This window comes from Urocampus carinirostris, chromosome 11, assembly GCF_059441175.1.
Source record: "Urocampus carinirostris isolate Australia breed hairy pipefish chromosome 11, RoL_Ucar_1.0, whole genome shotgun sequence".
NCBI lineage: Eukaryota > Metazoa > Chordata > Actinopteri > Syngnathiformes > Syngnathidae > Urocampus > Urocampus carinirostris.
Genome location: NC_142359.1, coordinates 14,862,382 through 14,876,486, shown reverse-complemented (window position 1 = coordinate 14,876,486; position 14,105 = coordinate 14,862,382). Strand labels below are relative to the sequence as shown.

The 14,105-nt window shown below is 42.6% G+C and overlaps 1 protein-coding gene across 1 annotated transcript; it reads right to left on the bottom strand.

Annotated features, from left to right (window-relative positions):
* Positions 1-866: 866 nt before the first annotated feature.
* mmp14a (matrix metallopeptidase 14a (membrane-inserted)) lies at positions 867-13,168 on the bottom strand. The gene is made up of 10 exons (XM_088348585.1): positions 12,907-13,168; positions 7,781-7,929; positions 7,581-7,703; positions 7,201-7,508; positions 6,965-7,126; positions 6,751-6,890; positions 6,533-6,671; positions 6,085-6,235; positions 3,642-3,757; positions 867-3,569 (listed from the first exon to the last, which is right to left on the bottom strand). Exons 1-10 carry the CDS (start codon positions 12,982-12,984, stop codon positions 3,250-3,252), a joined length of 1,686 nt encoding a protein of 561 aa, XP_088204711.1. The 5' UTR covers positions 12,985-13,168; the 3' UTR covers positions 867-3,249.
* Between the last annotated feature and the right edge of the window lie 937 nt (positions 13,169-14,105).

Genomic DNA, 14,105 nt, shown 5'->3' with positions numbered 1-14,105 from the left:
GAGAAAATTCAGGTCCAATTTTATTATTTTACTCGAAAAAAAAGTTTAAATTAAAAAAACTTAAAATGGGCAAACAAAATTAACTGCAAATCGGGTTGCTTTTTTTTGCAGCGTAACTCTGATTAAACAGTGTGTCTGAATGTCTGTACAAATTCAAATTCCTCGTCCCTCGACACAGGAATATAATTATTGCCTCCATAGAGCTCCTGAAGCACCGGGCACCTCTTAACTCAGGGGTGTCAAACACATTTTAACTCGGGGGCCACACGATAGACCAAACATTCTGTCGGGGGCCGGACTAGTAGATTAAAGAGAAAGAGAAAGAAAAAGAGAGATAAAGAAATAAGAGAAAGAGGAATGGAAAATGAGAGAGGGCGAGACAAAGAAAGAGAGAGGGAGAGAGCGTGAGAAACAAAAGAGATAAAAAGAGAAGTCGTGAGAGAGGGGGAAAGAAAGGGAGCGGAAAAAAGAAATCCAAAGAGAAATAGAAAGACAGAAGTAGAGAAAAGGAAAAAAGGAAGTTAGAGCAAAAGAAGTTAAAGACACAGAGAGAGAAAGACAAAGAGCAACAAAGGAAGAGAAAAAGAGAGACACAGAGAGTGAAAGAGACAGTGGGAGAAAAAGGGGTGGAAAAGAGGGAGAGAGTGAGAGAGAGAAAAAAAATAGAAGTATAGTATTTGTGAGAGGCACCTGGCTTTGGCAAAATGAAGTTGACATATGTCAACCTGGAGCTTGTTTTTCTCTTGTGCTTCTCTCTTGTGCTTCGGATTAAATCCCTTAGCAGGCCTGATCTGTCCCGCGGGCCGCCTGTTTGACACCTGTGTCTTAACTGGACATCATTGAATAATTATCGTGACTGGAACTCATCAAATTCACCCTTGATTTTATTTTTCGACATTAAAGGAAATTAGCACCAAGAGTTCATAAATAGCATCTAGCTAGTGTTAGAAATTGCTCAAAAAAGATGAACCGATTTGTTCAGATTTGCACCCATGCGTTGTAAACCGGGAAAAGTCGCGTGGTCATTGTCGTGCTGAGCCTCTGTCCAGCAGGACTTTTGACAATGAATAGATTCCAAAAACGGGAGAGAAAAAAAACATGCCATCAACAATAACTACATATAACAAAAATACAAATGCATTGATAATTTACTCCCAAAAATTGCACTTTATGGTTGGAATCCCTGCTGATCCCAATTTCTGCTTTTCTGCGGATGCGAAAAGAAAGAAAACAAATCTGTACCACGTGGACTCATTTTACAATTCCACATTTATATCTGTGGACACGATTTTGATGAAGGAACAAAAAAAAAGGAGAAAAATTGATATCCCTGCCATACGTTTGGGCATTCCTAACAAAATCGCAAAATACATTTTGCAGCCGGAAAAGTTAAATGGATTTTGTGTCTCCCAATCAAACGGCAGTTTGCTGCCGAGGTCGTCCAGTTAAGCATACACTACTCCCCAAAAAGTCGTAAATGAAATTATAAAACATATTTCCCCTCATTTTGTTTTCTCTGACAAACAGTTGAGTACCAAAGGTAACTACGAGAATCGAAAATGTGAATTGACTTTAACAATCCATTACAAGTGTTTTCTTTCCATTCTGCCTTTGAAAAGGATTTTAAACGATATCTGTAAATTTGTTCATTTCCAGGGTTGGGACTAATGAGTTCCTTTTCTTGGCAGCAAGTACTATTCATAGAATTTTATGACTCAAGGTCATTAAACATGCTAACTGAAATCTGCTTATCATGACTTTATGACATGGAGATTACTCATAAAATGCAGATAATGAATAGCGATGTTCTTCAACTGCTGAATAATAATTCTGCCTCACTCCTTGTAACATATTCGAAAAGGTGGGCATGTTCATCTACCTACAAAGTACAACTAAATACTAAATTATGTCTTAAGAACACGAGGTACACTGAATTTCTTCTCATACAGATATTCTCCTTACCGTATATACTTATATTTAAGCCAAATTTACAACAAAATAAAATACTCATATCAGGGTCATCTTATAAGTGCATGTTCGGATGTGTGTCACCAGTTGCAAATGGTAGGCAGCACATGGAGGGTAGGGGGGTTCTGATACTGGAACAACAAACCAACTCAATGAGGCAAATAAAAGCATAGCATGTATGATTAAAGTGTGCTGATTTTTGGTCTTTTTATATGTAAAACTAATTTTGCAATGTAGCTTGTCTGGAGAAAAAAAAGAAAACGAAGTGGACAGTACCCAGAAATGGAGAAGGGGATCTTAGAGTGGTTTAGCCCCTCTTTTCATCAGATTTAATTTCATCCTAGGTTCCTGCCTATGTATGATCTATGTTGCATGTTGCTAATGTCTGTGTGTTGAGACATCCATTGCAGCTTGGTCATTCTGGAAGGGGATTACCTCATGTGCGGTCCCTTCTCAAGCTTTCTTCATTTTCCTTATGCTGAGGTTTTTAAGTTTTTCCTTTCCTCATGTGGGTTTTAGATCAGGTGATGGTGCATTTATAGTCTTTAGTCTGTAATAGTCTGTAGTCTGTGCAGCCATTTGAGGCTTTTTGTGATTAATGGCTATACAAATAAACATGACTCGGTTTGGAGCCCAGAGACAAAATGGATATGGAGTGTCTTGGCAAAATGTTGGTTGGCAAACTCTCAAGATAGCACAAGCCATGAAATATGCATGGTTCAATGCTTTCACAATTTGGTGTGCCCATTTTCTTCTTTTCCTCTTATTATGTGGCTACATTAAAGCATTTTAGGAGGTTTTCTTCTATGAGGATGTAATTTATAATAAGTAACTTTTGGAGTAGCGCTCAACTTTTTGTAATCTGGGGATAACTAAGTTACGTTTTAAATGAAGTAACTGTAACTAATTATTGTTTTTCAGTATTGCTCTCAACACTGTTCATTTAAACCTCAAGCTGAGGAGACAACTTCTGGGAAGTAGTGTATTTCTAAGAGAAAAAAATGGAATATGATCAGGGAAATTGGAAAAACACTCGAACCTTCTGATGTCGAGGTTGCAGGCGGTTCCTACATCTGCGACACAGTACATGTAAATAGTTACCATACAAATAGATTTCAGTTCCTCCAAGGCACATGCTGTAGAAAACACCCAAAGGTTTGGCCATCCCGTTCATTCGTCTTCTCAGTGCTGGTGCCGTTCGGTCTCCCAGTTGGCATCTTCACCTGGCTCTTGCCTGCTCACTTTAGTGTCCGTCTGCAGTCATTCATGGGTCAGCACAACCTAGACCTTGTCCAGGAGTGATCTCTTGCAGTAGAGGAGGCGACGGGGTGTGCCATACTTCCTGAAGAACACCAATGCCCCAAGCGTGACCAGAACCAGAAGCAAAAGGAGAACTGGGATGACCACGGCCACTGGACCCACGGCTCCCTGAGCCTGGTCCACTTCCAGGATGATCACCTCCTCCTCACGTCCCCGCTTTGGCTCCTCACTCTCGCAGCCCATCCAGTTGCTTAGCACAGATTTGGGGTAGCCGGATTCCACCTTCATGTACTGGTTGTTGAACTTCCAGTACTTGTTGGCCTTGTAGAAGTAGGTGTAGGCTGAGGGAAAGGTGTTTCGGTCACTTTTTAGCCAGTCATAAGCACCTCAACGTGAATGTCGGTTGTACTTACAGCCGTCCTCACTCATGATCGCGGCCTTGATGTTGTCTGGGGCCCCGCTCCACGTGCTGATGGGCTTGGGGTAGCCGTTGTCCACTGTTCGAGTCCTCTCGTTGAAGCGGTAGTACCTGCAAGGGCCATTATGGGGTCGTACAATCAACAAAGTGTGTACAAAAGCTTAAGAACATTTAAGAATAAATCAGAAGTCTATGTTAGGGATTTTCCTGAGGCAGGGGCAGAGAAAGTATGGCTCGAGAGCCATATATGGCTCTTTTCATGAGTACATCTGGCTCAGAAATAATGTAAGAGGCATGGTTATCTTTACTGTGAATTTTTCAAATGTAGTGTTTGCGAATCCGTACCGTAACAGTGATCAAAATATTTGGTCCAGAATATATAATACAAAATTTCAACTAGTTTACACTCACAGACTCACAGATACCGTTCTGGCTCTACGTCTTTAAGGAAACCTTTCTATGGAAGCTTGTGAGACAAACTCCCTGTCGAGACTCTTTGTGATAAAAACCCACTGAACAAACTGTCAACACTTGAAAACGCCAGCCAAGCACCCAGAGCAATTTGGTTGGGTCAGCGGTAAGGGTGGGCGCATTTCCCCGAAATACATCTGTATCCTTCTCGTTTGCAGTATTTTTAACATTTTTACAAAAATACTTTGCTCGCACCTTCTTTGAAACCATTATTTACGAATAAAATGATGATCCAGCTGAGCCTCAAAGATCTTAAGTAACTGCGGGACGGACACATTTCAAGTGATTGATTTGTTGATATGGGACACAGGATCTGGCATTATTAGTATTTCATAGATCTTATCAAATCATCAAACCTCACACAGTGAGATAAAATGTGCTGAAGAATTAGCTTTTGTCTGGAGACAGGGTTTGGTGGTTTGTTTGTTTTTTGTCTTAAAATATGTGGTGTGGCTCTCCCCCCAAAAAATGTTTTGCTTTCATGGCTCTTTGCGCCAAAAAGTTTCCTCTGCCAAAGGTGTCTTTTTATGGGCCCTCTCAAGTCTAAAAATTGCATTTTAAATAATGCTACATTATTACAACATGAGTTAAAAAATCAAAATACACATGTTTTGAATCCATCATTTTGAGAATGCTGTTGGTCAAGACAGTGTTGGGACTAACGCAATCCTGAGACGCACTTATTTTTCTTGGTCATGCTGTATTGCATTAATACCGTAATAACATTTTGTGATTCTACCGTCATCAGGAAACGGTGTGTTATTGTACTTATGAAATGCAGACCATGTGTTACAGTGTCCTGGGAATGCAAACTATTCATTTACCACACATTCCTCGATTTGCCAGCACCACCAAATGAAGGGCGGGCATGTTTTTATTTACCCATAAAGTACAACTGCATACAGTCATGTTGACGCCTTCTCAAGCAGTACGAGGAATTTCCTCTCATGGAGATATTCTCCCTACGGTGCCATATATATACTCACATCCAAGCCAAATTAACAACATAAAATCCAATACTGAAATCAGAGGGTGAGCTCGTGTGCGCATACTTGGTTGTGTGTCACCAGAAGCAAATGGCAGCAAGTGGGAATGGGTTGATGCTTATTCAGGAACAACAAACTAACAGGAATCAATGGGGCAAAAGTAAGCTCTGAATTTACAGTAAAAGTGTGCTGAATTTTGGTCTTTTTATTTGTAAATTTTCTTTGCAATACAGCATGCCTGTGAAAATACCCAGAAATGGAGATCTTTGTGTGGGTTGAAGCCCACAGACAAAATGGATATGAAGTGTCTAGGCAAAGTGTTCGTTTACCAGCTCAGCTTTAATGCGAGTATATACGGTAATTTGTAACTAGATAGTTACTTTTGGAGTAACGCGCTATTTTAGGTGTCAGTAATCTGGGATGACTGAGATACATTCTGAAGTAATTGGTACGTGACCAATTACTGTTTTTCAGTAACACACCCAACTTTGAATGAAGATGACATCATGAATGACCTGGCTTCAGCTTGAAACTATGTAATATTTGTTGTCTATATAACTGACTCACGGAACTCGTGTATCTTTTCATGTTGAATTAATCAAACACCCAAACTCTTCGGCAACTAAAAATATACAATATTTCTGGGAATGGGCGTCATCTTAATGTCCCCTGTCAGTTACCAATACAGCAACATTATTTCCGTAAATTGGTTCCTACCAATATTCCCAAACAGCTAACAACAACCGCTCATGGTTAATTTGCTTTCTGTAGCATCAACATAGTTACTATCTCAAGCCTGAGCAACTGTGATGTTATCTCCCCTCGACAGCAGTTTCCAAAAACTCCGCCCACAGAGATGGATCCATGTTTATTTTTAACTTATATTCTACAAACGCAAAATGCTGTGTTTGGAAATCTGGTATTTCTGGTTACATTAAAGTTTCCTTCAAGCAAAGGGAAAGACTCAAGTTCAAAACTCACTTTGTGCCCCTGAAGAAATATGTCTGCCCCGTGGGTGTGTAGAAAAGAGCTGCGTCCATTTTGTCTTTGGGAAGACCAGTCCCTATATCTTTGAGGCTTTTAGGGGAATCCTTCTCCATTGTGGACTCGCTGAAGACCCAGTACCTGTCACCTGTTCAATCACAGAGATTGTAATTTCAGGTCCCATTAAATTCTCGACTATGACCACAAATCAAGATTTTTGTCAACAATGTCACGGACATGTTAACGCTAAATTGTTGGCTTGACAGCAATCTCAGAAACAGGTAGGGAATTGGATCCCAGAACTGCCCAACCAACTGAGACATCCACAGCAGATTTGGTCACAAACTTGGATTTTGTAGCCACACATTATCATTTTGTACACACGTAGTATGTGACTGCAGTTTATTGTACGAGCAGTCTAAAGTCAATGCAACATGGATCTTACCTTTGAAAAAGATAAATTTCCCATCGTCCCTCTCATAAGCAGAATTGATGTTGGAAGGCAAGCCCTTCCAGAAGTGACTGATGGGCATAGGGTAGCCTGGAAGCACCTTGTTGTTGCGCACACGCCAAAACCAGTTGCCCTTAAAGGTGGTCAGGAAGGTCATTAAACATGCTAACTGAAATCTGCTTATCATGGACCTGTTTGAAAGGTAACAATACCTTAAAAACAAACTTTTCTCCTCTGAGAATGGCGATAGTGTCATAGTGTCCCTCACAGATGTCTGGGCCATGTTCTGGTCTCTTGGGATTGGAGGACTTAGTGGGTCTGGGCGGTGGAGGAGGACCGCCTGACTTAGTCCCTATGGTAAAATGTTTAGAACTGAAATTAAACGTATGCTTTTTCAACTAACAATTTTCTTGGACTACTTCATACCATAAATGGCTTGGATGCCTCTGCGGTCATCATCGGGAAGCTGAAAGTTTTCCGTGTCCATCCACTGATAGAATGGGGCCATGATGGCAGAGGGGTTGTTGGAGTGCTCCAAACCGAGAGCATGACCCAGTTCATGGACTGCTACCAGGAAAACATCATTCCCTTTGCGGAAAGAAACAAAAATGTGGTGTTTCATTTCTGGAGAAACATCAAAAGTAGAGCAGTCCTTTTCTTACCTCCCTGGTCTACATTCCCGGTCGTCCAGGGCTCTGCGAGGTCAAAGTGTGTATCCCCCCCGATGCCCTGACCAGGGAAGTATGCGTGTGCCAGGAAGCCACCCTCGCCATCGAACGGTGTGCTGTCACCGTGGAAGCCTTCGGAGAAGGACAGCATGATGTCGGCGTACTTGTCCACCTGGCCTCGGATTTGGCTATAAGGGATCTCCCTGAAAGTCAGCGGGATAGCACTCTCCCACACCTTAAAGGCCCTCCGGATGGCCTCGTAGGTAGCGTGTTCGCCAACTTTGGGCGTGTAATTCTGGATGCTATGGCAAAAGAGGCTAATTCAGACCTGTGTCACGCAAGGGCAACAACAATTGGGAGTACGTATTCCTTACCTGAAAGTAATGTCTGTCTTGTCCCACTTCAATCCCTGCACTGCGTATCGCTTCTTTCTTAGGTTGGTTTTGAGCTCTGGCCCGAATTTGTCTGGAACGCCACATCGTGGTCGACTCATCGCCCTGGCCAACGGACAAAGACACGTTCTGATGTATTGGCTCTGTCAAGACTTTGGATAAGATGACTTCCCTAATCTTACGCTATAGTGTTGGGGTCTATTGAGCCGGTGACCGTCAAGCCGTAGAACCTCTGCATGGCCGCAATCGCCGTCTCAATGGACTGTGGGGAACGCAAGGCTTGCGCTCTGACATCGCCGGGTGGAAGGTAACCGTATTGCTGAAGCCATGCCTTTAAATCAAAGTAGGGAATAAGGTAAACAATTAAATGTCTTGCACTGCTGTCAGAGCCGGATCGTGTCCCAGTTGACTTTGTATTGGTTGTTAAACGAAATAGGACATGAACTGGACTGAAGGAGGCAGAGTCCTCTTTGAAAATATGGGAGTAATTGGACCGGTTTCTCTTTTTTCCTCTTGTTTAACTCAGAGGGACCACACAAATGGCGTGGGTAATGGACATTCTCTTTTTATCCCGACATGGTCTATCTAAGCGCGTAACTGTCCCAAATCCAAACATCTTCCTCTGAAAACCTTAGTCACCGCCACCCATGAGTCTGTCTGGACTCTCGCAGCCAAAGACAACCTAATGTGTTGGAATAGTAATGGAGTCCATCCTCTAACTGTTAGTAGGTCAAACAAACCCATGTTTTTTTTTCACACATCAGAGGCGCACCCTTTTTCCACCATTCATGCCCTTTTAAGTTGAGTAACTCACTAAAAGACCTACTATGAGGAACAAACACTTTTAGCTAGGTTGTTTTTCTTTTTTTAACTGTGTCTACGGTACTGCCACCAATTCCAAAGGGAATTACCCCAAAATGACGTATTTATCTACTCTAACGCTCTTTCGTCCGAAGCAGGCATGTGGCAAGGAAGAAATAGGAAGAGTTTGCAGAGGCACACGTGGCTACTTGTTGGTAGTGTGGCCGTGCGATGGCTCGGGAACAAGGTTTACTTGTGTCCACATACACAGTGGCAAGTTCTATCTTGCTGCAAAGTCTACCTAAGGTCCTCTGGGTCATTGGTAAAAAACATTTTAAGGATCATAAAAGTCTGAGCTAGTTGGTGTTTCTTTTGTTAATTGAGCTAGACGTTAATTTATTTGCTTCTTTCAAGACCATCAAAATAGATTTTCTTGTCAATGTGGCCCACAACGCGCACTAAATAATATTCCCCTAGATGACTTCGATGTGAGCAAGGGCCATCAAAGCTTCTATTTATCGAGGCTTGAACATGGCTGCTATTGTCGGCCGTGTGTGGCCGGTGGGCTGGCAGCTGCCGACCACTGTGTGTAAACACACACCTGAGAGTGCTCACTGTGTCTGCAAACGCATATTCACGCTAAAACATGAGTAGGGTCATGTAAAGTGGCCGGAAAAACTTTTTGAGTACTACTACGGCAGCAAGCCATTGTCAGATATCAGCAAGTCCAGTTTTACTTTAGTAGCTATTTAATTGCATCATAACAGTAATGCAATGAAAGTAGTGCGATAACATCTATCCATCCATCATCTGTACCGATTATCCTCATAGGGTCACGGGGGTGCTGGAGCCCATCCCAGCCATCCTCGGGCAGCATAACTAATCTATTCCACCCTGGACATCCTGGAAGGGGGATTACCACTTGTGAGGCCCTTTCTCAAGGTTTCTTTTTTCCCTCAAGCTGAGGTTTTGAGTTTTTCCTTGCCCGCATGTTGGTTTAAGATCAGGTAATGGTGTAATTGTAATCCTGTGCAGTCCTTTGAGACATTTTTGTGATTAAGGGCTGTATAAATAAATGTGACTTGACTTTCGACGCATAATTCTACTGGTGTGCCGAAATATCCTACCGTACTTAAAGGGAGTGAGGAAAACCATACTACTACCAATAAGATTCATTTAACTGGTGCACTCCGGTAATGCTACAGTTTCCCTAAGAGTTATGGGAGATTTATACCAGGGTAAATAAATGCTCAAATGATTTGTGTTAGGGGAAGGTAGTTAATGGAAAAATAACGGGACTTGTAAGAGCCTTTTTACTAGTTTGCAGCACCCACGTACCAGTAAGGACAAAGAGTGCATTTGTTAAATAAATGGCTTTCCAGAAACTTGGTATGACCTTGCCATGTGACTCCTTGAATGTGAATATATTTCACTTGGAGCACATTCTCGGAAGTTTTGACGGCAAACAAGGGGTTACGGAGAAGACGAGGGTGTCCGCTTACATGAAGCAAGGTCAACGTATTAGGACTCGGTGGCGGTCGGAAAGAATACTGTGAGAGACACAGTTTAAAAGTATTGCTGAATCTCAATTTGGGACAGAGTCAGTTGTTCCTCCGTCTATGCCAGTGGAAAAAAAAAATCCCCGGAATATCATGTTACTTTTAGTAGTTTGCCTCAGTGATCCGGTTAACTCCAGAGCTGCCGTACTCAAGTCCTCTGTTTCTCTCCGACAGCTCGTTCGGGCAGTGTTTTTGATGCTCACATCAAGTCTAGATTTAGTCAATTGAATGCAGATGACCGAAATGCTGGAATCATCACTTTTAGGGCCTTTTTTCACAGTCACCGATGTTTTTCACTCGCAGATTGTTTGATCGTTGAGTAAGGAAGAACATTTACATTGGGTTAATCTCTAGGGGATTCTATACAGTGAGAGGACATTGTTGACAAGGCAATGAGACAGATGCTTTTGTTGACATTTGAAATATACGTAAATGAACTTGGCAATCCTGGAAATGTGGCATAAACTATTAGATACAAATGCCACTAAAATCCAAAGTATAAAGTTGTCCATACATATCTAATTTGATCTAAGAAGGGATGACCCATTTCTAGGCATGTTTGCACTTTACCCCTAATATGGATCCAATACATCCATCCATTATCTGCACCGCTTATCCTCAGTAGGGTCGCGGAGGTGCTTGAGCCCATCCCAGCCGTCTTCGGGCAGTGGGCAGTCGAAGGGAACACAGAGACGGACAATTCACTCGCTCATTCACTCCTAAGGCCAATTTGAACCAGCCAATTTACATTTTGGGAATGTGGGAGGAAACCGGAGTGCCCGGAGTAAACCAACACAGGCACGGGGGGGACATGCAAACTCCATACGGGGAGGCTGCGATCGCTGGACTTAAACCCTGAACTTCTGCACCGTGGGGCTGTGTGCTCACCACTGAATCCAATAAAATTTTCAGTATATAACCAATGATATGATTCAGAGACAGGGCAGCACGGCGGGTACGTGGGTTGCGCGTCCACGGCACAGTTCTCAGGTCATGGGATCAAATCTAGCTACCAGTTGGCATGTTCTCTCCGTGCATGTGTGGGTTTCCTCCGGGAACCCCGGTTTCCGGGTCAGGTTAATTGGCCAATTCAACTTGTCCCTTAGTGCGAGTGAGTTGTCTGTCTCTGTGTGCCCTGCGACCGGCTGGCAACCAGTTCAGGGTGTCCCCTGCCCAATGCCCGAAGATGGCTGGGATGGGCTCCAGCACCCCCGCGACCTTACTGAGGATAGGCGGTGCAGATAATGGATGGATGGATGATTCAGACGCTACATTTGAAGTCGGAACTCGTAGCTTCAAAATTGGTGTTGCAAATTGAAATCTCCCTAAATATATTTGCTGAAAACGGATGCCAAAGCTTGCTTCAGATAAGGAAGCGGTCCCACAATTTCTCCGAATGTTAAGCAATGACGGGATTTGCATCACTTCAGCATGCGTCCGCGTGATTTTTCGTATCACGCGATTTCGTCCGCAAGTGATGCAAGTGAGCTATTTTCAATCCAACTTGACGGCTCGTCCAGCCGTATTTGTTGCCTGTGGTCGGTGACTAAGGACGTCTTTCAGTCCTGCATCCTGTCAAGTCCAAGATGTGATTCACTTCCCTTCTCGGTGGCTTATTCACAACCGGCTCATAGAAAGAACTTCAAACAGTAATCAAATCGCTGCTTTTGGTGGTCAGTGACGTGCGAAATATTGCTTTGATTACTTCACAGTTGACACAACGAAAAGACTCTTCTCACCCTGGCGCTACAGGTCCCTTAAAACAAGGAATAATAGGCTTAGAGACATTTTCTTTCCCAGGACCATCACCGCCCAAAACAACCGTGCAAAACATATATTTTTTTGCAACTTATTTGGGAATCTTTTTATTTGCTGTTAAATGTTATCGCTCTGGGAAGCACGGCGAAGCAGTGGTTAGCGCGTATGCGGCACAGTTCTGAGGTCATGAGTGAGAACCTCCTGTGTGCAGTTTGCATGTTCTCTCCATGCGTGCGTGGGTTTCCTCCCTCATTCCCAAAAACATGCATGTCAGGTTAATTGGCTGGTGTGGATGAGTGAGTGATTTGTCTGTCTCTGTGTGTCCTGCGACTGGCTGGCAACCAGTTCAGGGTGTCCCCTGTCCACCGCCCGAAAAGGTAGCTGGGATGGGCTCCAGCACCCCCGCGACCCTACTGAGGATAAGCGGTGCAGATAATGGATGGATGGATGTTATCGCACTACTTTCATTGCATTACTGTTATGATGCCATATTCTTTCATTGCATGATGGACATTTTAGGCCTGTCTCTAAGCACTAACTTGTTAATATTTTTGCCTATTTATCCTGACTATCTTTTATCTTTCTTCATTTAAGTCTGTAATACATGTGTATCCTGTAGTGCCATGGCTGATTTCGTTGTATACAATATTTCCCAATCATGACAAACTATTTAATTTTTTCTCCATTTGATAGATAAAGTGGAGCGATTCCGATGAGTTCAGTTTAGACGGGATTTCACATCATTCCTACAAGTCCTTTCTTTAAAGGATAAAGAAAGTAAGCTAAATTGAACCAAGTGCTTGTATTTTCTATGACTTTGCTTTTGTTTGCAGGATGCTACATTCCAGATCAAAAAGTCACAGAAAAACCCAAGCCGTCTAAAGACTGCATAAGTGGATGAAGACTATCAAAGTCCTTCCTTTGCAAAGAAAAAAAAATCTCATGTCTTTTTCAAAGAAAAACACAACGACAAATGTTAGAAGACAACACTAAGGTGATTAACACAGAAAAAGTCATCAGAAGGGGGCAAGTGTTTATACCAAGCCAAATATTGGGAGCACCAGTTGCACATCTGCAGGACTCTTGGGTATGGAAAATCCCCAGGAAACGGACTACTTGATTTCTCTCTTTTCTTACTTCACAGAGTGGTGTAAATACATAAAACATTTTTTTCCTTGGCTGTTACTTACCTCTGCTCTCAACACATCTGCAGACACCGAAAAGCAGCGAATGGCGCAGGCCAGGGCGACAACCACGAGCGGCAGCATTTTTTCTTCTCCCCCCCTTCCTTGATGAATGAACAAATCCCAAAGTTTTCCTGGTGATCCGAGGAAAAAGAACTTGTGCGGGCCAACACTGGGGTCAGATCTGAGCTTGGAGCTAAAGACAAAGCAGTGAAATCATCTCATCTGTTGTTTCTGAACTCCCTCCCCCAAACTCCCTTTGATGAGATTGTCTTACAACGTGTATGGACGTGGTCTGAGCGATGGAGGAGTTTTGGGTCCTCCTCCAGATGTGTGTGCTTTTTTTTTTTAACCCTCTCCCTTCCTGCTGTGAAGTAAGCATGCACTTCCACTCGTAGACACCGCCTCGGCCTCTGAGACATAAGTCAACAACAAAGTGGATGTGCCAACGTTTCTGTTAGATTCTTAGAAGTTATTTTGCGTAATACAACACTATTTTGGGTTGTTTGTAATAACATTAGCCCGTTTTGGGGACTGAGGGTTCTTGATGGATGGATGGATGGATGGATGGGTGGATGGATGGATGGATGGATGGATGGATGGATGGATGGATGGATGGATGGATGGATGGATGGATGGATGGATGGATGGATGGATGGATGGATGGATAGATAGATAGATAGATAGATAGATAGATAGATAGATAGATAGATAGATAGATAGATAGATAGATAGATAGATAGATAGATAGATAGATAGATAGATAGATAGATAGATAGATAGATAGATAGATAGATAGATAGATAGATAGATACTTTATTCATCCCCGTAGGGAAAGTCACACTTCCAGCAGTATCCTTGTGTTGAAAAATAAAACAGTAAAATACAAAATACCCAATATAACGTTATTAACAAAATACTTCAAATTTCTTTGTTTTTTCCTTGTCATTTTTTCAATGAACTACATTTTTTTTGCTGTAAAAGCAAAATTGAAAATAAAAGATTGGATTCGGCTGTTTGGAGTGGTTGGTAGTCCGGATCTGCAGTACCCAATTTAGCTGCCTGGGGGCGTTAGAGACCCCATGCAAGCAGCTCACACGAAAGCAGATGTTTATTGATTTTGTAGGTTTTTATTTGGGGTGACTTGACCCAAAACCTAACTGACACCCGCTGAGGCCTAAAGTACAACTGTGTACATTATAACA

Coding starts and splice junctions, on each gene's coding strand:
- mmp14a (XM_088348585.1), bottom strand. CDS start 12,984: ATGCTGCCGCTCGTGGTTGTCGCCCTGGCCTGCGCCATTCGCTGCTTT. Junction 7,930..12,906: donor CAGATGTGTTGAGAGCAGAG/GTAAGTAACAGC, acceptor TTTGATTTAAAG/GCATGGCTTCAGCAATACGG. Junction 3,758..6,084: donor TATTTCTTCAGGGGCACAAA/GTGAGTTTTGAA, acceptor TGGCCCTTGCAG/GTACTACCGCTTCAACGAGA.